The sequence below is a fragment of the Alnus glutinosa genome, chromosome 2 (genome assembly GCF_958979055.1).
Source record: "Alnus glutinosa chromosome 2, dhAlnGlut1.1, whole genome shotgun sequence".
Taxonomy (NCBI): domain Eukaryota; kingdom Viridiplantae; phylum Streptophyta; class Magnoliopsida; order Fagales; family Betulaceae; genus Alnus; species Alnus glutinosa.
Window position 1 is genome coordinate 18473529 of NC_084887.1, and position 23740 is coordinate 18497268.

Sequence of the window (23740 nt, forward strand, 5' to 3'; positions counted from 1 at the left end):
CTGCTGCCCTCGGAAAATCTGACCCAACAACAACGATGCCCGGATTCGAAGGAAACACCTCAGATTCCGGATCGTGCCCAGAGACTTGCGCAAAAGGGATAGAAGTGGTAGGGAAAGAAAGCGCAGATACGTGCGTAGAAGGGAAAGAAGAGGCATGCACAGACGACGCCAAAGCAAAAGAGTCCCACTCAAAAAACGCCGGAACAGATTCCGGTCCAGAGTACAAATGGAAGAGATCAGAGAGGGAACATCTGATATTGAGATGGTTGATAGCATGAATGACCTCTGGGGCATCTCCTTCAAACACAAACTATAGATTTGATCCTAGGCATCACTCAGGTGGTAAAGGGCTGGGATGGGGTCAATATCGGTATTAGGTTCAAATTTTAACAATCAAAACAAATAGAGGAAGGATGTAAACCATAGCGTTGCGTGTGTAAAAGGAATCTCTTTACTCATTTATGGAAGTATAACAAGCGTGTCAACAGCTTATTGCCATGAACCATATAGTCGAAGACTCCAAAGTTCTAATGCATTCTAGATATCTTTTAACAAATGCACAATTGTATCAAACACTCCAAATTATGCAACATAGAGTCTTCATTGGGAAAAAGGGAAAAAAGAAAAGTTGTTAGTGAAGGGCTAAAGACACCTCCATTAGCTCACCTTAACAACATAAGTTACCAAGTAAGAGAAAAAAGACGTTAGTATGAAAAAATACAGTAAGTGCCACCTTTGCTCTGTATTTGATGGAAAGCATAATGGTTTCAAGTCCCATCTCAATTTTTTGATAGTTGAGCAGAATTGTTAACCATTCACACAAATCTTGAAGAATCAAGTCGTCTACCAATACCCAAAATTCCCATTAGACCACTAACCCGCTGTTCGCTTCTTGGTTTTCAATCAAGAGAAGATACTCTTTTCTTCTCATGTCATTCTTTAACAACAAGGCAAGAAATAGTCTAATGCTCCGTTTAATACCCACACAAGATAGAATGAAAGAAATGGAAAGTGCTTCACCACTACAAACCTCAAAGCAAATTCTCGTAAAATTCCAAACCGTCCACTCTCTTCTTCTTTCTCAGAAACCAAACATAGGAGAACTGCTTCTATATAATTACTTAATTCAATCAATTCAAAATCAGGACAGATACACGCACACCAATTCTGATATTCTACAAACTGATGCTCAAAGAAAAACCAAAAAGAAGAAGAAGAAGAAGTAGAAGATAACCCCATTTTCATCAAGAGCCTAATACAGCTAAAAAAACACAAAGAATAGAGATTACAAAGAAAAGGGTATGCGAAAGACACCTGAGAAAATGCAATGGTAGCAAGAAAGCCGTTGATGGAAGCCAGAGCAATATTGAGAATCAGCAAGTTCCTAGGAAAGCAACCTTTGGCTTCTGCTATTGATTCCAACAAAACCATCTTATTCTTGCCAAACGCACGGCAACTCAGAGACCTACCTCTATGTCTTGCTATCTCAGGAACTCACAGAGAGAGAGAGAGAGAGAGAGAGAGAGAGAGCGCGAGAGTTCGTGTTGCTTTGACTTGTTTGGGGTCGGACAAGACAGGAATTTTGAGTGTTTGATTTGAGAAATGTGTCCAGTATCGGTTCTGGCAAATAACGATTAACAAAGACTTTGGCCATTGATGCATCGGTGGCTTATTATATATATATATATATTTATAAACAACTAAAAACAAGAATGGGTTTGGTGCTGTGCTAGACTGGTCGCCTCCTCCCCCAGTTGTTCACTGAATCCTGAAAAATCTTGGCATGTACCCAACCGTCATTCGTCAAGGGGATTTCAAAAACAATACTAATTATATAACATCAACTCATCTGCTGTATTTCCATTTTTTTCTTTTTTTCTAAGAAAACTTTCACTCTTTCGTTAGGGTAATTCAGTAAGAATCATTACAATACTTTGAATAAAAACAGAACTTTCCTCCTTCCATATTATTTTCTAGAAATTTGTGGGGAGGAGATATTAACCACAAATATCCGTTATCAAAATTTCTGGATGCGGTTAGCAAAAATTATTATTCGCATATATGAATACAAATAATAATTCTAGAAAATGCAGATGCTGTTAATATTTCTACCTATGTATATAATAAATTCATCAAAATAATGCCATTTTGAATTTAGTATAAGGTTATATTTAGGTTTTTTTTTTTTTCTCTTTTCTCTTCTCTCATGTCTCACAACATACTTACGCTTACACTATGACGCAATACTTTAATTGAACAAGAGCAAGCAACTATCGTCTTCCTCTCGCGACGGTCTTTGTATTCCCAATGTCCCATCAACCATCTCTACGATGGTCTCTATATTTCCAAATAAAATAGGTCTAAAAGGCCGATTACCTAATACGTGAATAGTAGATAATAACTACAACAACCAAGCGGATGCGGTTAGTAATCGCATCATCCGGAAATTTAAAAGTAATAATCGCATTATGCTGATGCGGACATAGCCAATAATCGCATCCACATGTTCCGTCCTATAAATTGGTGAATAGTTGCTTAAGCTAAACAGTGAGCTGCTTCATTAGCTTCCCTTGTAATATGCCCTACAAACCATAATTGAAGACCATTCAACATTGTTTTAAATTTTTTCAATTAATTGGTCATACCAATTCCAACAAGAACTTTCATGCCGTAAAGCATGCACAATTTCTAAAGTATCTCTCTTTACAATTACTTGTTGGATTTCCAAATTTCTACAAAATTCTACTACCATTCATGCTGTCACAGTTTCATCTACTATTGGATCAATAATAATAATAAGCATTGTGGTAACTCATTTCTTAATAACAAAAAAAAAAAAAAAAATCCCATAAATTATAATCTCAAGTATGTGCTTTAAATCTAGAGGTTGATTGTAAAATCAATATAACTTTATATTACGGTTAAACACATTTTTGGTCCCTGAGTTTTGACAACTTTAATTTTTAGTCTCTGAGTTTCAATTTGCATCACAAATAGTATCTCAATTTTGAGAAAAGACCAAATTAATACTTCATACGTCAAAAAACTAACGGTCTGTGCACGTGTCACTTGAGGTTGACACGTGGCACTATATACAAAATTAAAAATCTTTAAAAATTAATTACAAAATTAAAAAAATAATTGAGAAAGAAAAAAAAACAAAGGTGTGGCTCAGCCACACCTCTTGCCCACCATGGGGGTGGTCCGGCTACCCCCAAGAGCCAAAATCAATCTTGAATTTTTATTTTATTTATTTATTTATTTTTTTTGTTTTTTTTTTTTTGTCAAGGAGTGGCCGAACCACCCCAAAACCGACCAAGAGCCATCCCCTTGTTTTTTTTTTTTTCACATTTTTTAATTTTATTATTTTTTAATTAATTTTAATTTTTTTTTTTTTTTAATGTATTGTCATGTTTCAATCTCAGAGATTGACACGTGGGAACCATTAGTTTTTTTAATGGAAAACTTGATTGATGGACTAATTCGGTTATTTTTCAAAACTGAAATATAATTTGTAATGCAAATTAAAAATTATAAACTAAAAAAATAAAATTTTCAAAACATAAAGATCAAATGTGTATTTAACCATTTATATTATCTTAAAACTTAAATCACGCTCGCATATAACCTGTGACACGATAATTGGAGTGAAGTATTCAGTAGAAGCAATAAGAATTAAATTGCCCATTTTATGAGATCTTTTCTAATCCAAACTCAAATGATCAATTAGTATAATTAGTATGATATTTATGTAATAAATCTTTCAAAAAGATAACTTTCCTTTCATGGAAGGGAAATATCTAACATCCGAAAGATCATTGGTACCCGAATCATGTCATTCTGTGCGAGACGCGGCGTGACTCAAGTTCTGCTGCCTGCTGGGCCACAAACATCAATTCCACCTACAATTGTAGGATGCGATTTTGTTGGGCCACGTGCTCTTTTTCTTTTTCTTATTTTTGTCTCTGTGTTGGGCCACGTGCCAATTTCTGACTCTTCATGACTTCAAATGTTCAACAAAGCATTCTTATCTGTCGGTTTTATATGGTCCCTCCCCGACCCGGGCTTTGTTTGGAATTGTGCTCTGTTGGGCCACAAACGTCAATTCCATCTACAATTGTAAGATGCGATTTTGTTTGGGCAACGTGCGCTCTCTCTTCTTCTTCTTCTTTCTTTTTTTATTTTTTATTTTTATTTTTATTTTATTTTTATTTTATTTTTATTATTTATTTATTTATTTATTTATTTTTTTTTATTAACAAAATAACCGAAGCTACCATGCATTAATCTGAAGAGGCCCGATGGCAAATACAATAAATAGAGACACATCGACACCCTACACACTAAGTTAAAAAATTTTGAATTGGGTGCTTCTTACAAATAAACAAATATTAAAAGGACAGATATTTGAGCCACTTTTTAACAATAAAGTACTTCTAACAAATAAAATAAGGCTGATCTAGCTAACAAGCCATAAAAAGTCCAATAAAATCTGTAAATTTAACAGACAGACTTTCAAAAACTACTCAAAAAACAGAGAAAAAAACAATTACAGAAAGCACCCAACACAAGCCGACATCGGAAGAGAAACTGCGCGTGTCTTGTAGGAACTGACAGAAAAACATAGATCTAACCTCAAAAGTAGATATAGAAGAAGAAAGCTCAGTCAAACTTTCGTCGGCGATATGGACAGAGAGGCTGCTTCCCTATGAGACGTCTCGTGTTAGCCTTCCTGCCTGAAAAACAAAAAACAAGAAAAAACACAAAGCTCCATAACCCTAGAAAACATTCTTGTCTGTCGGTTTTAAATTGGTCCCTCCTCGATCCGGGCTTTGTTTGAAATTGTATTGGAAAATAAATTGTTAATCAATAAAACTTTTGTCTTCCAGCTTTATCAAAAAAATAGTGCCACTAAAAACCTGTTTAGGTGTTTAGTAACTACGTGTTTGAAGTGCTTTGAAGTTATTTTTTATTTTTTTTAATTTTTTTCAAAAAAAAAAATAATAATAATAATAGAATACCTCTTTATAAATATGAGATCCAAAGGTCAAAAGATTAGGGACATACAGACTGCCTATGAACAATGTCAAAGGCTTGAGGTAGAGTTTCCTCCAATCATATAGAGTCTCGAACATGAAACACAACTGCCTTAGCTAGAATATGAGCAGTAGAATTGGCCTCCATTTTCACATGAATAACACTACATGAACGGAGGGATTTGAGCTCTGACTTGATACCTTCAGTGAAGTGCCCGATTCGGCTAAGAGAAGGAGACTCCTCATTGATCTCATTGACAACTTGCAATGCATTTCCCTCCATAACTAAATCCATAATTCCAACTTCCTTGGAGAATAAAGCCGCATGGGAAGCAGCCCAAGCCTTAGCAACAAGAGGATCTGCCTGAGCACTAAGAGTAAAGTTGCTAGCGGCCACAACCTGCCCTTAAGAGTCACGGGCAATTATACATACCCCTATATGCACATTCTTTATAACAATAGCAGCATCCCAATTAGTTTTGTACAAACCTGGTGGGGGTGCCTTCCACAAAACAAGGGTGGCAAAAAGGACAATAGGAATATCACTTTCTATTTCAACTGGAGCATTGGTTCTTCTAAAGTAAGCTTTTCCGTACACGATTCTCGTACACGATTGTTACAACAACTCTACAACAGCTTATGTGGAAAGTAAGCTTTTAATCGTTTTTTTGAATTTTTTTTTTCTTTTCCGTCAAAACCGGTTGGAGGGGAAATGAAATTTCATTTCCTCCCAACGCTGAACGCACCCCCCCTCTCTCTCTCTGAATTCTCTCTGTACAGTCCGTCCCCGTCCCAAATCGGCGTCCGTCACCGGAGTTCCCTCCTCCGTTCGTCGGAAACCGCCGCCCGCAGCCCCTCTCTCTCTGGCCGGATCCCTAATCCGAACCCCTTTCAATTGCATACATTCCTCGGTGGGTTAGCCATCGTTGGGCGGTCGACGTCGCCGGAGGCCGATGGTTCCTGGCCCGACGCCGGTGAAGCAAGGGAGTTTGAAAATCCGGCGTTGTCTCGGTACCCAAACAAGGAGGAACTCGTTTTTGGGTAAGTAATGCTTTGATTTTCATTTTTAGTTTGTTTTGGAGGATTTTTCTTAGAAACACCGAATGGGTATTGAGAAATTTTTGGGTTTGTGGAGGATTTCCGGCAGAGGAAGTGAGGAACCGAATGGGTGTAAATTTATTGAAAAAAATTTGGGGTTGTTTTGGGTTTCCTCTTCCTCTGTTAATGGCCGAATGAATATTGTGAGAATTTATGAGTTTGTTTTAAGCTAAAAACCGAATGGGTGATTTGGATTTGTGGTTGACACACTTCTTGACTCACTGGTAGACGTTTAAACATCTAGAAAATTGTGATGCCACATCGACGTTAATTTTACAATTGTGTATCTCACTATGACATTGTAGAAAATTCTGGGGCTTATATGTGAGAGTATTAACCAAAATTTTGGCAAATTTGCCTATTCTTACTAATGCATATTCACTTTATTGTTATGCAGTGTTATATTGCCAATAAGACAAGTCATGTATTTAAATCCACATTATTGACACTGCATAGTCTTTGATGAATTTCCAACCTGCTGCTGATGCGTGCAGTTACTGCTTGTTATACTGCTGACTGCTATATTGGTAGAATTATTGGGTACAATATTGGAACTTAGCATGACAATTGACATAATTTGTTTACTAATTAATTCAGTCATTGCGTTAGTGATTTTCTCTGTTATATGTTTCTGTGTTTTATTCTAGCATATTTTTATGTGACATTTTCATAGGTTGGTTGTCATTGTTGCAGTTAAGGGGTAATTAGTTTTATGAAGTAAAATTGGACTAGCTTGTACCCGACACTCTTGTTGAGAATAATATTTAGCACCATAATGTGCACTGTCATTTTGATTTGTTTGGCTGATATGATTATTGCTGTGGTGGCTATTATATGAGCTGAACTAAAGAAACAGCAGAATTCTATCTTTGTTTTTTAGTAAATCTGAATGTACTTATCTCGCAAGTCTGGTTGGTTTAGGCATCATATGTGACTTTGCCTGGATCCTTGTCTATTTAAGTTTGAGTAGATCCTAAACAATTTTTATTTATTTTTTGTTTTTTATGAACAATTGTTGTATTAGTTGTTCAATGTCATTATATGTCTAGTGAAAAGTGCCCCATCTTTTGTACAATGAGGAAATACTCGCGGTTTCTATGGTTTTTTATTGTCAGACTTCCATGAGGAAAAATGAAGGCATTAAAAAGCTAGTGCTATGACTGCCTTTATGTAGTTTAATTTGTATAATATTGTCAAATTACATGCTTTTAAGGTTATTAGCTTAGCTTTTATGTAGTTTAGTTTTTTCATTCAATTAACTTATATTACTTTTTAATATAGCACTTTTCTAAATGGACTCTTCAAGTTCACGATTGGATAATGAGAGTGAATTTGATGATGATCTAACCCATCAAGATGACCGTCAAAATGGTTAGTTTTTTCACTTTTGTTTGAGTTATAGTTTTGTTTTGTTTTTTCTTTATTATTATTCTAGGCTTTTTTATAAACACATTTTGTATACTTTTTTGGATAGATATAGGTGAAAAATTTGAAGAGTCGAAGGATTTAATGACATTTATTTCAGATGAAGAGTTGAATGATGAGGAAGAAAATGTGGTACTACCTGTGGTGTTAAAGGATGATGAGAAAGTTGAAGAATTGAAAGAATCAATGACATTTAGTTCATTAGACGAAGTCTGCTCTTATTATAGGAAGTATGCTAAGCAAGCTGGGTTTGGTATAGCGCAGAGAAGCTCGAGAAAAAAGAAGGGTAGAAAAGGTTACTTAATGCTTATATGTACTCGTGGAGGTGCAGAGCGACCTAAAACAAGTGATTGTGCGAAGCCAATTCCAGTTTCAAATAAAACAGGGTGTGGTGCCAGGATTTGTGCAAATTTATGTGATGATGGAACGTGGTTTTTGAGTAAAGTTGAGTTGACTCATAATCATTCGTTAAGCCCGGGCAAAGCGAGATTTTTTAGAAGCAATAAGAAAATTAGTGATGCTGCGAAAAGAAGGCTTGAGCTAAATGACAGAGCAGGAATACGTTTGTGTAAAAATTTCAATTCATTAGTTGTTGAAAGTGGGGGGTTTGAGAATCTTTCCTTTGGAGAGAGAGATTGTCGGAATTATATTAACAAGGCAAGAGAACTCAATCTTGGTAAAGGTGGTGCTCAAGCACTTTGTGATTACTTCAGAAGAATGCAAAAGCAGAATAGTGGCTTCTACTACGTAATAGATATGGACGATGATTGTAGGTTACAAAATGTTTTTTGGGCTGATGCACGGAGTAGGGCAGCGTATGATTTCTTTGGAGATGTTATTACGTCTGACACAACGTATTTGACCAATAAATATGACATGCCATTTGCTCCTTTTGTAGGAGTGAATCATCATGGTCAATCTATACTTTTGGGGGCAGGACTAATTTCAAGAGAGGATACAGACACATTTGTGTGGTTGTTTAAATGTTGGTTGGAGTGCATGAATGGCCAAGCCCCTAAAGCAATTATGACAGACCAGGATAGAGCTATGAAAAATGTAATCGCTATTGTTTTTCCTGAAAGTCGACATAGATATTGTATGTGGCACATTATGAAAAAATTGCTTGAAAAGTTTGGATCACATGCTAATTTTGATGGCATTAAGGGTGCCATAAATAAATGTTTGTATGACTCTCAAACATGTGAAGAATATGAGGAAAATTGGAAAGATCTTCTGGAGAAGTATAATCTTCATGATAATGCATGGTTGAATGAGTTATATATGGATAAGACATTTTGGGTGCCGGCATATATGAAAGATACGTTTTGGGCGAGAATGAGTACTACACAGCGAAGTGAAAGTATGAATGCATTTTTTGATGGTTACGTGCACTCACGAACCACATTGAAAGAATTTGTTGATGAATATGATAACGCTTTAAGGAGAATGGTCGAGAGTGAGGCACGTGCTGATTTCGATTCTTTCAATCACACAATCCCATGTATAAGCACCTTGCAATTAGAGAAACAGTTTCAAGTTGTTTACACAAATGCGAAGTTCAAAGAAGTACATGAGCGGTTTGTGAAAATGATGTCTTGTAATAACTCTCTTCTCAAAAGTGAAGGTGCGATTTCTACCTTTGAAGTTGTTGAATATGTTGCCATTGGAGATCACTTAATAGAAAAGACATTTCTTGTTTACTTCAATGAAGATGAATTGGAAGTGAAGTGCACATGTGCATTGTTTGAAGTAAGAGGCATCTTATGTAAGCATTCACTTTCCGTGTTACGGACAAAGAAAATGACAACTTTGCCACAAAGATATATTTTTGACAGATGGAGGAAAGATAATAAGCGAGAGTACTCGAAAGTTAAGAGTAGTTATGATGCCATTGGTGATAATCCACATGCCCAAATACATGACAAATACATGACAAAGGCGTCTCCCTTCCTCAATGTCTCTTATATGATCCTCCAATCTCTTCTCATAAGAAGTCATTTGGTTATCCGCCCACTTAAAAAAGTCACAATCTCCAGCTTTCTGCGTGAAAACATAAGAATAAATGTCATAAACTACTAACGAAAAAATAAATCACAATTAATTAATTTTAAAATTACCTTATACTTTATACAGCCGTACCACTTTCTTCCGGGGTTGTCACTAGTCCATGAGTACCTTAAACGTGCATGCACTCCACAGTAACATAATGGAGGGGTACTAGACGCATCACTATTTACCGACATTTTTTCGGGCCTACGCAAAAAAAAAAATAATAATAATCATTGTAGAAGCATAAACTATTAGACAATTAAACAATTAAATTTAATTATTTCTTGTAAAAGCATAAACTAAATAATTGAAATAACAAGACGACAAAGGCATTTCAGTGCCATCTGTTCAACAATGTGCAAACAAAAATATTGGCACTACTCAGTAAATATGAAATTGGCACTACTCTGTTCGGTTCAATATTCACCAATACTCAATACTAATGAAGATGACAACTCCCAAAACTCCTCCAGATATTCACATGTAAGAATAAAATTAACATTATTATTGCTAGAGAGAGAGAGAGAGAGAGAATAAAAAAAAATGCATAACCTAAATGAAGTGCATCAAGCAACTCAAGCAAAGCACATAAAAGTTTGTGGATGGAAGCACAAACCAATAAATAAATGATCAAAAAAGAAAAATCAATAGCATATCTTTGAATGCAAAAACACTCACATTTGAAACTCAATGTCTTAATTAACAAAAGAACACAAGGAATGTTTCAAATGCTTAGGGAGTCAAACATAAATTGATTCAATTTCATGCACCATGCATTCAAAATTTTGTATAACACATAACTAATGCTTGTGTGAGTTGTGTGATTCACTTTCAAAAAGTGGGCTAAAGACCCTATTTTGAGTAGGAATCAGCTACATATGTAGTGATATGAACCTACGAGTGTCAATTAGTCAAACCCAAAATTACCACTCAATTACTAATGTCCACTCAATTTTAACCAATGCCATCTCTTTTTTGTGCCTTGATATCGAAAGTCATCTGTTGCAAATTAATGGCTTCCCTGGCTAATGTTTTGAAACCTTGAAGAAATCAATGATGGGTAATATATAGCCATATAGGTGACCACAAATTTTGATATTGAAATTCCTGACAAAAAAATTGCTTTTCTTACGAACACAGAGCTTCACAGGCAGATAGGATTGAAACATATGTGAGATTGATAGTTTTCAAGTCCAATCATCTGTGTTGAACTCCAAAGAAGCAAGCATGCTTTGAGTCTCCTCAGAGTGAACATGAAAAACTCCCTTGTTTGAGAAATAAAAGTTGGAAAAATCCTAAAAACTGGAGGTACAGAAGCGATGAATATGAAAGTTTGATCTACTATTGCAATCCAACATGGTATTTCTTTTGGAAATATAATGGAAAACCAGAATTTTACATATCAACCCTAAAGGCACTTTTAGTCAACCCTAATAGCAAAATCATTGCAAAACACACTCTACAATAATCTCATCTTGAATGAGCCAAAACCTCAGTTTTGCTAAAATAATCAGCAGATTGAATTAACATTTGTCCTAAGTTTTTCTTTTGGTAAGCAAATCAGAGCATATTGAGCAAAATACCCACACCATCCAATAATTTCAGAGAGAGAAATAGAGTTACCGGAGGGACAGGGACAACCGGCACCGTAGCGAGCGGGAGAGAGAGAGGGGCTGCGGGCGGCGGTTTCCAACGGACGGAGCAGGCAGATCTGGCCACAGAGAGAGAGATGGGGCGGCGGTTTCTGACGGACGGAGCAGGCAGATCCGGCCAGAGAGAGAGAGAGGGGCTGCGGGCGGCGGTTTCCGACAGACGGAGGAGGATAACTCCGGTGAAGGACCGGGGATGGACGCCAGAGGCCGATTTGGGACGGGGACTGTACGGAGAGAATTCAGAGAGAGAGAGGGGGGGTGCGTTCAGCGTTGGGGGGAAATGAAATTTCATTTCCCCTCAAACCGGTTTTGACGGAAAAGAAAAGAAAAATTCAAAAAAACGATTAAAAGCTTACTTTCCACGTAAGTTGTTGTAGAGTTGTTGTAACAATCGTGTACGAGAATCATTTCTCATATATAATTACTACTTTATATATATATATATATATATATATATATATATATATATATATATATATATATATATATATATATATATATATATATATATATATATTATATTTAATTACTTATTTTCTTTTATATTTTGTTTTGTTTTATTTTCTATTTCCTTATTTAAATTCTTTAATTCTTTTCTTTTTCATTGGACCTAAAAATATTCTCTTGTATTTTAAAGACACTAATTTAACTTAAATTAATTATTTACCCAAATTTCGTGTTATAGTTATTACAAAATGTCCTGGACATTACATGTGCCCCTACCAAAATTTATGCATTAGACCATTTCTCTCCTTACACAATTTCTGGGGGAGTTTAAAGACACTCATATTGTATGTGGGTATGGCTTGGATAACCGCCTTCAAGAGAATTTATGTCCCAGCATGTGTAAGAAACTTTAACTTCCAATTATTCAGACGGTTCTAGACTTTATCTCTGATGTTTTGAAATGCTTGAGAACGAGACTTCCCCACCAATGTCGGTAAACTAAGATATTTATCATACCTTTAAGTAACCTGTAACCCAGAAAGGGAGATGATTTCCTGTCTTCTAGTTGCATCAATGTTTCGATTGAAGAAGAGAGAGGTCTTTTGCAAATTCAATTTCTGTCTAGAAGTTGCTTTATAGCGTTCCAAGATAGTCATAAGCCTCTTCCACTCCACTGAATTAGCCTTACAGAATAGAAGGCTGTCATCTGCAAATAATAAGTGACTAACTCTCGGCCCATGCTTTGACGTGGGAACCCCAGTGATGCTCCCTCTCAGCTCAGCTTGCTGTAAAAGGGAGCTTAAAGCCATTGCACAAATAAGAAATAAATATGGTGATAGCGGATCTCCTTGGCGAAGCCCTCAGCTAGGCTTAATATCCCCCACTGTTTGGCCATTAATCACTATTGCATAAGACACGTTTCTAACTCAAGACATAACCAAATTAACCCATTGTTCAAAAAAACCCATTTTCTACATGACAATCTCCAAAAAATCTCATTACACTCTATCGTAAGCTTTGCTCATATCCAGCTTGATGCCCATGAAACCCACCTTACTCCACATGTGTGTTTGCATAGAAAGCAGAATTTCGTAAGTAGCTAAAACATTGTCAGTAATAAGCCAGCCTGGGATAAAAGCACTCTGTTGGGGAGAAATAATATGAGGCAGACACTCCTTTAGTCTATTAGCTAGCACTTTTGCTATGATCTTATAAAGTACATTGTATAGACTAATAGGGTGAAAATCTGATACAACTACTGGATTGGTTAACTTGGGAATGAGGGCAATATTTGTGGAATTGATATTGTTATCCAGATTCCCAACTAGAGTTAAGGAATAAAAGGATGGCACTGCAAACCTCATCCTGTATTGTCGCACAGTTATGTTGATAGAAGTCAGCTGTGAAACCATCAGGACCAGAGGCTTTGAAAGGAGTCATCTGGTGGAACGCAAGCCTGATCTCTGTAACAGTAAACTCTGGAATAAGTCACTGATTCATTGGTGCCGTAACCAAGCTTTGGATAGCTTGAGTACACAACTCTATATTCTGAGGCCTAGAAGAGTTGAACAGATCCTAGTAATAGTGAATAAAACCGTGCTCAATCTCCTTCTGTGTTGAACAAAGAACTTCATATCCATCAATGATCTAAGAAATCAGATTCCTACGATTTCATTGGTTTGCACTTGCATGGAAAAACTTTGTATTTTGATCATCATTTTTTAACCAAGTCTCCTTCGCACGTTGTCGCCATTTCAACTCTTCTTCTTCCAAAAGGATGTGCAATTCATCCTTAATCTGCTTCTCTACCTCAATAGTCTGATTAGAGGCATTCATTTGGAGCTTAGCAAGGTCACTAGTTTTCTGGTGGATCCGCCCCTCAGTCTAATGTTTCGTTTTACGTACCCCCTGTTGCAAGGAGTGTTGACAACCCTTGAGCTTCCTACTAACATTTTTCCACTTATCAGCCACCGTCACCTTTGCCCTCCAAGCCTTCTGAATGGTAGATTTATAGTCACTATTGTTAGTTTTTGATTGGCTGCATTTTGCTGACAAAATCACTATCATGTAATGTTGCTGTTTTCACATGGATGCCGTATATTCCAGAATCTTCAAAATATTCAGAGTTTATTTCTCTGATATGGAAATGGCCTTAATATGACAAGTTTCAGTATCACAAGCTACAAGAAGGCTATTTCAATGTTCAAGGAAGATTCTGTGCAGATTCCAACTCAGGAAAAGTCGGATCCTTTGTTTCTGTCCGAACGGCCCAGTAAAGCGTCTAGATGCTCATTTGTCAGCAACATCTGTCCGGACGACGTGGCAATACCATCCAGACTCCCATCAGTGTCTAGAAGATTTGAACAATTCAATGTTGCATCCGTCCGGATGTCATGGCAACACGTCTAGACGCACATCAGAGTTCAACAACACCATCCAGACGCTATTCTTAATAAGGCAAGACGTGGAGAAGAATTACAACCGTCCAGACGTCAGGGCAACACCGTCCGGACGCTGTCCTTATTATGATATTAACGTGCAGCAGAAGTGCAACCGTTCGGATGCAGCCCTGATATGGTATTGAGTGAAACACGTTATGGAAAGCCGGTTGCACAGTTGTCCGTCCGAACGGCTTCAACTTGCGTTCGGACTCCGCTTAGAGAAAACTGAATCAGTGTCGATTTAGGTCTTCTGTAACCTATAAACAGAGGCCTCTAGGCATGTATTATTTATAAAATTCGGTTTTGAATTCTTTAGAGCTTAGAGAGAATATTTTCGGGAGAATTTGTGAAGATCTGCTAGCTCTCAGGTCGTTGCCATTGTGTGCTGTTGCTATGCTTATAACTGAAGTCTATCTTAGGGAGGAACCCTAAGGTAAATGAATCTATAGAAGACCCCTTCAAGTAAGAGACTTGGTTAAGATGTGTTCACGTTGGATTATGTGTCAGAGTGCAAGATGTGATCACTGTATCTGGTATGTGAGTGTTACTGTCTATGTACTAACTTTGTCTTCTGATAGTGGATTTCCTGGGTTTGGCTGTCTCGGAGTGGTTTTTCTTTTAATTGAGTTTCCAATTCGTTAACAAAATATTTGTATTCTTTAAATTCTACATTTATAATTTTTTGTTACACATTGTGCACACACACATAACAATTTAGAAATCATTTAATTTTTAATTGGTATCAGAGCAGGTACACTCTTTTTGGACTAATCTCCTGAATGTGATCCATATTTTTTTTTGACTTCTTTTATCATGAATTCTTATATGTTATTTGAAAAGAATTCTGATACTGAGCTCCTTGAGAATTTCTTAAACTGTTTAAAAATCCTAAAAATTCCAATAAAGAGCTCAAAAAGGTTAAGCAAGAAAAAGAGTCTTTAATCATTCAATTGTCTGAATCACATGCTTTGACTGAATCTTTGAAATCTAAGAATAGCATGTTATTTGACATTATTGATACACTTGAGAATAAAATAAAGAATCTAAAGATCTCTTGAAAAAAATTCTCTAATGATAATTTAAAGAGCATGCTTTGTATTCATTCGGATATTTTTAACAAGCCTGACTTAATTGTTGATGATTTGAGTGCTTTTACTTCACATGATTCTAATTCTGAATTAGATTCTATTGTTATTAAACATGTGATAGTAGATACTGTTTGTTTGGATAATTCTGAAAATTCTTGCTTAAATAATTGTGTAAAGCCTAAATTCAAAGATACAGGTACACAAGCTCATGGTAAGTTTGTCTCTACTTGTCATAATTGTGGGAAGATTGGTCATATTAGACCAAATTGTTTTCTATTAAAAACCCATAGATCTTGGATTAAGCAGGATGCTCCAAGGAAATGAAAAGTTGAAAAACCTTCCTCATCCAAATATATACCTCCAGATAGGAGACATATAAAAGGTAAGGACAATGTTATTTGTGAGAATGTCAAGAAGCATTCAAACAAAAGAAGACTGCCCACCTGCCACCATTGCGACATCACCGGTCACATCCGACCCAAATGTTCACAACTTCAGACTCAGAAGTTGAAGGTTCAGAGGGAGCTGCCAACAAGAGCTACATCAGGCACTCTACCTCTGATGGCACATCAGGCTCCATGGCATCAGTAGAAGTTTGTTCTTGCCAATTAGAATGGCAAACCAAAGAAGAACAAATTAAGGCGCTACAAGAGAAAGCCGCAGAAATTCAATAGCAACCATGGCTATGAGGGGTTACTAAGCCTGATGCAGGGTATGCTAATAACAATGGCCAACGTGGACAAGACCCGCAAACCATCTCCACAGATCAAGCAGGTATGGGTCAAAAATGATGAGACCATTCCCCCCTTGAGGGGGAGTGGACTCACATAGTAAAGGTGAAGTCTCACCATGCCTAGGATTTTGGTTCCTAAATCCTAGTGCATGTCAGGTATGTTTGCATTGCATTGTTTATCATGTCACATCTTATTCATACCTTGCATTCTGTTTGAGGAACCATTTATTTTATCCCTCAGATTTTCTCTTGTTGTCTTGAGAAATTTCTGCATGTACTATTTGGGGATGACAGAAAAAGCACATCTGGTTGCTGCTTTTCTGTCTTGGTAAATTATGAACCTTTCGTGTGATCATGTTTGATTTTACCTCACATGCTAGGACTAGATATTGTTTATTTTTCATCTAGCATGTTTTTTGTTTTTTTTTTTCAACATAAAAAAATAATAATAATAAATTGGGGGAGAATATGCAGAATTTTTATTTTTTCTTTTGATAACTTTTTAGATATTGCATGTATTTTGCCTGATATCTTAGTTCATTGTTCATTGATTAAATATGCTTATATATGATTGGGAGTTTATGCCTGATATCTGTTAAGTTTTCCTGTTGCATCTTAATGATAGAAAGTTGCTTTTCTCATGCGATGAAAAATTGTGCACTATCCAAAGTTCCCCTAAGGTACATTTTATTTCTCTCTCTGAATTTTAGCTTCTGGAAATTCTGATAAGGGATAGTTTTTTTTTGCTAAGATGGTCAAATTGACCAACTCGCTAGTTGAACCTAGAACCCATAAATTCTGGCATTCTTTTTTGGTTGCAGCACCAAGTGATAAAAAGCATTCAAAAATCAATAAATATGGATAATTAAAAAGATCCACTGCTTATTGTGCTATAAATATGTTCTTGAGCTTGTCTCTATAGAAACAGTCAATGACCCAATCATTGCGAAAATAGACGGTCACTAAATGACTAAGTAAAAGAAAAGTGCTGCATCTTAAGGGGAGTGTATCAGATGAGGGTGGCTAGGCCCTTGTAAAATAAGGTCTGAGTTTTGACTGATCTAACATTGATTTTCTCTCTTGTTTAGAAAATTCAGTTGTTTTAAATCATATCAGCGAACTTCATATCTTATTGAGAAAGCTTTCACACACACACACACACACACACACACACGCATTGCATGAGTTGAGTAATCTAATTAAAATTTCTATCTGCAGGGAAATTTTTGCTGATTGAATAATTAACTCTCAAGTATATCTTTGCATATTTTTAAATTACTATTTGACTGCTTTATTAGTTATTTATACATGCGTGTTCTAAGGCTAACTTTAGGGAAAATTATTTTTTTTGCAAATTTTCCTCTGTTTTTTGCTTTTCAGTGTGAAGCGTCCAGACGAACTTGGCTTACAGTCCAGACGCATGCAGACTTATCGATTGCCAGTCTGGCAAGTGGACCGTCTAGACGCATTGATATCACGTCCAGACACGATCCTTACAGGTTTTTATTCATTTTTTTGCTTTCTCTGCCATCCACACACCGCTGCATTTTTATTGATTTATCATGTCATGTTGTGTGGTTGTCTCGCAGATTTCTCCAGAGATGTTGGCATTCTCTGCACATCTCTTCTCATTCCATGGTATTTGCTGTGTCTTCCCTTGTTCGTTTAAGTTCTTGTGCTTTCTAAAATATTGGAATATTTATTGATTGAAATATTTTCTTGAGATATTGTGCATGAAAATCCTTTTCTGTCTATGTGTTAGGTGGATATTGATATATCTGTACTATTTGGATTGCTATATTTGCTTTTGTAATTTTTGCGCATCCCATTGACAGTTGTCATAATACCACATTCTTTTTAGAACTAACAGGAACTAATATTTCTTTGTGGTCTTATTTCTAGATAGATTTCTGTTTAATCTTTTCAAGAATATGTTGTCCAGCAGCTCCCAGCACAATATCCGACAGATGGATCCTTTGGAAAACAAACTGTTGTTGAAGTTATATATTCAATTTTCAAAGGTCTCACGATTTAGATGAGCTTGTTCCCCCAGCTCATGTAGAGCCTTCCGTAGCATCTTCCTTAGATCTGTATTAGTTAGATGTTCAGTAGTGAATCTTCTCATTTATCTTGCAGACTAGTTGCTTAGAGGATGTCAATCTGCAGATAACCAGTTTCAGGCTTTGCAAAATCAAGCGACTGAAGGTTTTTCAGTCTATGGTTTTTGGCTTTAGGAGCCAGAAGCCGAAGTAGTACAAATCCAGCTTATGTACGGATATCTCTCCGTTACTTGTTTTCCGTGGATCAGCATGATTTGGTACTTGGAGGATTTTGGTTCCTCTCTCTACCAGTTGTTTTACTAAACTTTTGATTATTTGGGCTATTCGCAGACACTTCTCTATTATCCTTATTGTTTTTGGATTTTAGAACTTTTTGTCAGTGGATTTTATATATACTCTGTTTACCCTTGTCCTGTTGAGACATCGAGGGGGAGTATTTTATGGCTGTGGTTTTTCTTTACTCTGTTTACCCTTTGTCCTTTTGAGACAAAAATGGAGAGTATTTTTTATTTGGACCGGGAATGTATTTTTAAATCTGTCAAGTGATTTTTGTCCCAAAATGGCTAAAGAGGGAGTTTGTTAGTTTTTGATTGGTTACATTTTGTTGACAAAATCACTATCAAGTAATGTTGCTGTTTTCACAGAGATGTTGTACATTCTAGAATCTTCAAAATATTCAAAGTTTATTTCTCTCTTATGGAAAGGGCCTTAACATGACAAGTTTCAGTGTCACAAGCTGCAAGAAGGTTATTTAAGTGTTTAAGGAAGATTCTGTGCAATTTCCAACTCAGGAAAAGTTGGATCCTTTGTTTCCATCCAGACGACCCAGTAAAGTGTCCGAACGCTCATCAGTTACCGTTCGGAAGACGTAGCAATATCGTTCGGACTCCCATCAGTGTCTAGAAGATTAGAACAATTCAAGGTTGCATCCGTCCGGACTTCATGGCAACACATCCAGACGCACATCAGAGTTTGACAAGTAATTAGATTTCCATCACAGACACGTATATGGGACGACAGCTACATCCTTCCGAACGACAGGGCAACACCGTCTGGATGCTAACCTTGATAAGGCAAGAAGTGAAGAAGAATTGCAACCGTCCGGATGTCAGGACAACACCGTCCGAACATGGTTCTTATTATGGTATTTATATGCACCAAAAGTGCAACCGTTCAGGCGCTAGTGCAATACCGTCCGCACGCGGCCCTAATATGATATTGCGTGAAGCGCGTTATGGAAAGCCGGTTGCACAGTTGTCCGTCTGGATGACCTCAGCTTGCATCCAGACGCCGCTTAGAGAAAACCGAATCAGTATCGATTTAGGTCTTCTGTAGCCTATAAATAGAGGCCTCTAGGCATATATTATTTACAGAATTCGGTATTGAATTCTTTAGAGCTTAGAGAGAATATTTTATGGAGAATTTGTGAAGATCTGCTAGCTCTTAAGCCGTTGCCGTTGTGTGTTGTTGCTGTGCTCATAACTGAAGTCTATCTTAGGAAGGAGCCCTAAGGTAAATGAATCCATAGAAGACTCTTTCAAGTAGGAGGCTTGGTTGTGAGGCGTTCACGTTGGATTACGTGTCAGAGTGCTAGATACGATCGCTGCATCGAGTATGAGAGTGTTACTATCTATGTACTAGCTTTGTCTTTTGATAGTGAATTTCCTGGGTTTGGCTGCCCTGGAGTGGTTTTTCTCTTAATTGAGTTTCTACTTCGTTAACAAAATATTTGTATTCTTTAAATTCCGCATTTATAATATTTTGTTACACATTGTGCACACACATGGGCCAATTTAGAAGGCATTTAATTTTCAACTATGTTTGCTCCAACTTGCCTCAACTCTAAACTTCTTGCAATGTCGCCATTTGATTTCATCTTTAGGTTGAAAGGAGACTAAAAACAGATTATGGTCTGAGCTTCGGCTAGCTAGGACTGGCACCTCTACATCACCATGAATACCATACCATTTTTCATTAGCCACACCTCTGTCAAGTCTCTCTGTAGTGTATTCTCCTCCGTTCCTGCCATTATTCCAGGTGAATTTAGGGCCAATGAAACCCATATCACATAGCTTACAGTCTTCTAGAGCTCTCTGAAAGTCTTCAATTTGTCTGTGGGGTTTGAGAGCTGCTCCCTGTTTTTCTGTTTGAGAGAGGATTGTATTAAAATCCCCCACACAAAACCATGGAGCAGGCTGAAAATGGGACAAATGCCGTTGCAGGGACCACGACTCATCACGTTTGGCAGCTTCTGGATGCCCATAGAAACCAGTTAACTTTCACTCCCCATCTGCCCTTTCGATTTAATTACAGCATTAATGTGGTGGAGGCTGTAATTTTGAATATCCAACTGAATTGTGGTCATCCATAAAAAAGCTAAACCTCCAATACGACCCCTGCAATCTGCTACAAACAAATTATCAAAACCGAGCTTGGCTTTGAGAAAAGTTATTCTTCTTGTAATCATCTTGGTTTCCAAGAGGAAAACCACTTTGGGCCTCTTTTCCTTTACCATCAGGCAAAGGTCACTCATTTTTCGATTCCAAGCCCTCGGCAGTTCCAGCTAAGAATATTCACTGGGGTTGGAGGGGCTGATTTCTAGCCTCCACCAAATCTTTCTTTTGAGATACCACTGCCAGTGCCACCATCTTTTCCTTTTTCCTTATCCTCCCACTACCTCGAAGACCCTCCGCATCAACCTTTTGCTTACCATCCTTGATAATACCATCACTATTACTGTTAATTGTTGACCCACCCATTCTAGCTCGACGCTTCCAACTGGCAATGGGGAGTTCCTGTTTTTCCACATTCCTCTGGAACACAGTGCTGGTAAGAAGCGGATCGGGAATATTACTGGGCAACATAGGAGCATTTTCACTGATCTTCACTGTTGGATTCTTCATTCATTGAGGCCGTGGCACTTTAGTTGTCACATGTGCGGGCAGGGGCGGAGCCAGGGGGGTCGAGGGGGGGCAAGTGCCCCCCCTCAACCCACAAAAAATTTTCTTACACCTAGTAAATTTTATTTGGATACCTTGGTTGCCCACCCTAAACCAACCATAAGGGGCATAAACATTACTAGAGGGGGCAACTGGGCAAGGAGCAAGCAGCAGAGGACGTTTCTTCATTGTTTCAATTTGCAGACTTTCACTGTTTTAGGTTAAGAAATGAGACTAAGTGACGAAGAAGAAGATCCAAACGGTGCGTTGGAGCTCTACTGTTTTAGTAGTTCTTAAACGCACCGTTTCATTAAGTGTACTGACTTGTGGAGGAAAAAAAGGGTATGCGTGAAGCATAAATCAATAAATGTAGAAGTCAGAACTCAGAAGGGTCAAGAATTTCCAGATGCTACGTGGCAAGAAAGTGTGAAGTGTAGGCATCTTGAGAAAAATAATGGCTTACAGTTGTAAGCCATTATCCTCAGCCAAAACAGTGCGTTTTGGCTGAGTTAGTTCACTCTAAATGGCACGCCTGTTTGTGTTATTATGTAACTTATGTTCATCTACCAATTCTATCCATTATTTCCATTTCATTCAGTAAAATACAGAAAAAGAAGTTTGTTCTTTACAGGTACAGTAAATTTAACAAATAATTATGGTAATATATATAAATAGTTTTTTTTTTTAAAAAAAAATTGCATGATTTTGAGAACTAATTTATATATATATTTTTTTTATGCTTATAACTTATGTGTGAAAATATAAACTGCATAAATAAATGATAGTTAATTAAATTATTTATGAATTTTGATACTTATATTTTTTTTTAATATTTCTAATAATTCTTTTTATTAAAAAAAAAATTTCTTTCAATCTTGCCCCCCCTAACTCGATATTCTGGCTCCGCCACTGTGTGCGGGTAGAAATTCTGCAATACGTTTCGTTGGTTCAACAGCAGATATATAATCTGTCAAAAACGGGGATGTATTTGCAACACATACCTTGGACGCACCTACATGTGGGTACGCAGGTAAGGTTGTCTCCACTCCCCGTAGCAGTGGCTCATCACCATGTTTAGCATCTGCCATGCACACATTATTCTCCTCAACACGTAGCTTTGGCCTTCCAACTTGTGGTTATGTTTGTGGATGTGCGGGTAGGATTGCCTCCACTCCACGTAACAGTGGTTCATCACCATAATTAGCATCTGCCAAGTACGAGCTAGTCTCCTCAACACGTAGCGTCGGCTTTACAACTTGTGGGTTATCCTCCAAAACACGTAGCATGGGTAATACTTCATGTGGGTTATCACCCGCAACACGTAGCCTAGGCAATGCAGCTTGTGGCTTAGCTATCAACCCAGTGAAATCCAGTTGAGATAGAGAAGTATTACCCATTACACCCCATGTCATCTTCCCAATCAAAGAGTCAAAACTCCCAACATATTTCTGATTCAAATTCATCTTGGGGAGAGTAGACTCCCGAATATCACTTGAGTCCTCCTTGGAGAGGAACTCTTTGAATCTCGGATACTCATCCTTCCGTGTTGGGCTCCTTCTGCATCAGCACTCTTTGGAATGGAACACTCACCGAGATTTATGTGATCCAGGTTATCTTCATCCATTTTCTTATCCGAATCTTCCATGGAGAAGCTAGCCGAGAGTGTTAAGAAATTAAAGTGGAAGACAGAAACAGAGAAAGAAGAGGAAGAAGAAGAGAAACACAAAGTAAGTAAAGACTACATCTTGCTCATTACATTACATGTTCTGATTACAAAATAGTCTAATATATAGACTTAACAAAGGTTAAAGACCAGAGTACGAAAACATAAACTAAAGGAGAAATACAAATAAGTAAGGCTTGAAGGTATGAGTTGAGATAGGGTATGGCTTGAAGGTATGGGTTAAGATAGATGAGTGGTTGCTGCAGATTTGAGGATGGCTTGCTGCAGTGGATTCTGGCGTGGATGACTTGTTGATGCAGTGACATATATGTTTTGCAGCTCTGGATGGCTTGTTGCAGAGATAGAGGAGTGGGCTTAACTTGCTACAGAGATTTATTCTCTAACAGAGAGATGATAGCGATCTACTAGATTGATCCTATCTCCTCCTAATTTTGCGCCATGGATAACGCTAGCTTTCCAACCCTTGGAATCCGCTTGGCTACTTGCTGTTTTTGAAAAATTTCCGGCCTCGGGATTTATCTGTTTCGGGCCTGATTTCGCCAGCGAGGTGTTGTACCCCTCACCTCCACGGGAGCGCCTGTTTGGGGACTGGCTCTCAGCCATGGCCCAAACTGTAACTCCCCCTCCTCCCTGTGAAGTCTTCGGCCTCCAAGCTTCCTGCATCCGAGATTACCATGTCTAATTAATTACTCCACAATAGTAACAAAACTTAGGTATTTTCTCATACTAAAAAGCCACCCAAAGATTTTTTTGTTTCAGGGTAATCATACGACCCCTAGTGTTGATGTAGTCCCGACTGACGACGTAACGACCTCAGCTGCTAAGGAAGGATGGGTAATACTCTGCAAAATGACAAGAACACGCTGTGGGTTTCCCCACGGTTCTCCTCCGAAGCTCAAATTAGTCTCACAATAATTTTTATAGAGAGGTTTCTAGGGATTAAGAGAAAATAACCGAGAGAGAGAGCCCTTTACCTTGTACTTGGGTCTTGCTATTTATAGGTCATTGTAATTATGGCTAGGTAAGGGTGCTCCGGCTTTTAAGGGACATCACTTCTTCTGACTTGAATAGTGTTTATGTACACTCCA

General features: G+C 37.5%; 2 protein-coding genes across 3 annotated transcripts in view; one reads left to right on the forward strand and one right to left on the reverse strand.

Moving 5' to 3' along the window:
- Window positions 1-1665, reverse strand: part of LOC133861447 (tobamovirus multiplication protein 1) — a 28620-nt gene extending 26955 nt beyond the window's left edge. Inside the window, exon 1 of one of the 2 annotated variants that reach the window (XM_062297240.1) lies at window positions 1315-1661. In XM_062297240.1, coding sequence (XP_062153224.1) covers window positions 1315-1431 — 117 coding nt within the window. In that variant the 5' untranslated portion in view covers window positions 1432-1661. Of the gene's footprint in view, window positions 1-1314 lie in introns of both variants that reach the window. The other variant, XM_062297242.1, reaches the window with a different exon arrangement.
- Window positions 1666-7426: 5761 nt separating this feature from the next.
- Window positions 7427-9638, forward strand: LOC133860330 (protein FAR1-RELATED SEQUENCE 5-like). Its single transcript, XM_062295957.1, has 4 exons — window positions 7427-7505; window positions 7609-7998; window positions 8149-8615; window positions 8724-9638. The coding sequence occupies exons 1-4, from the start codon at window positions 7427-7429 to the stop codon at window positions 9636-9638; spliced, it is 1851 nt and encodes a 616-aa protein (XP_062151941.1).
- Window positions 9639-23740: the final 14102 nt, after the last annotated feature.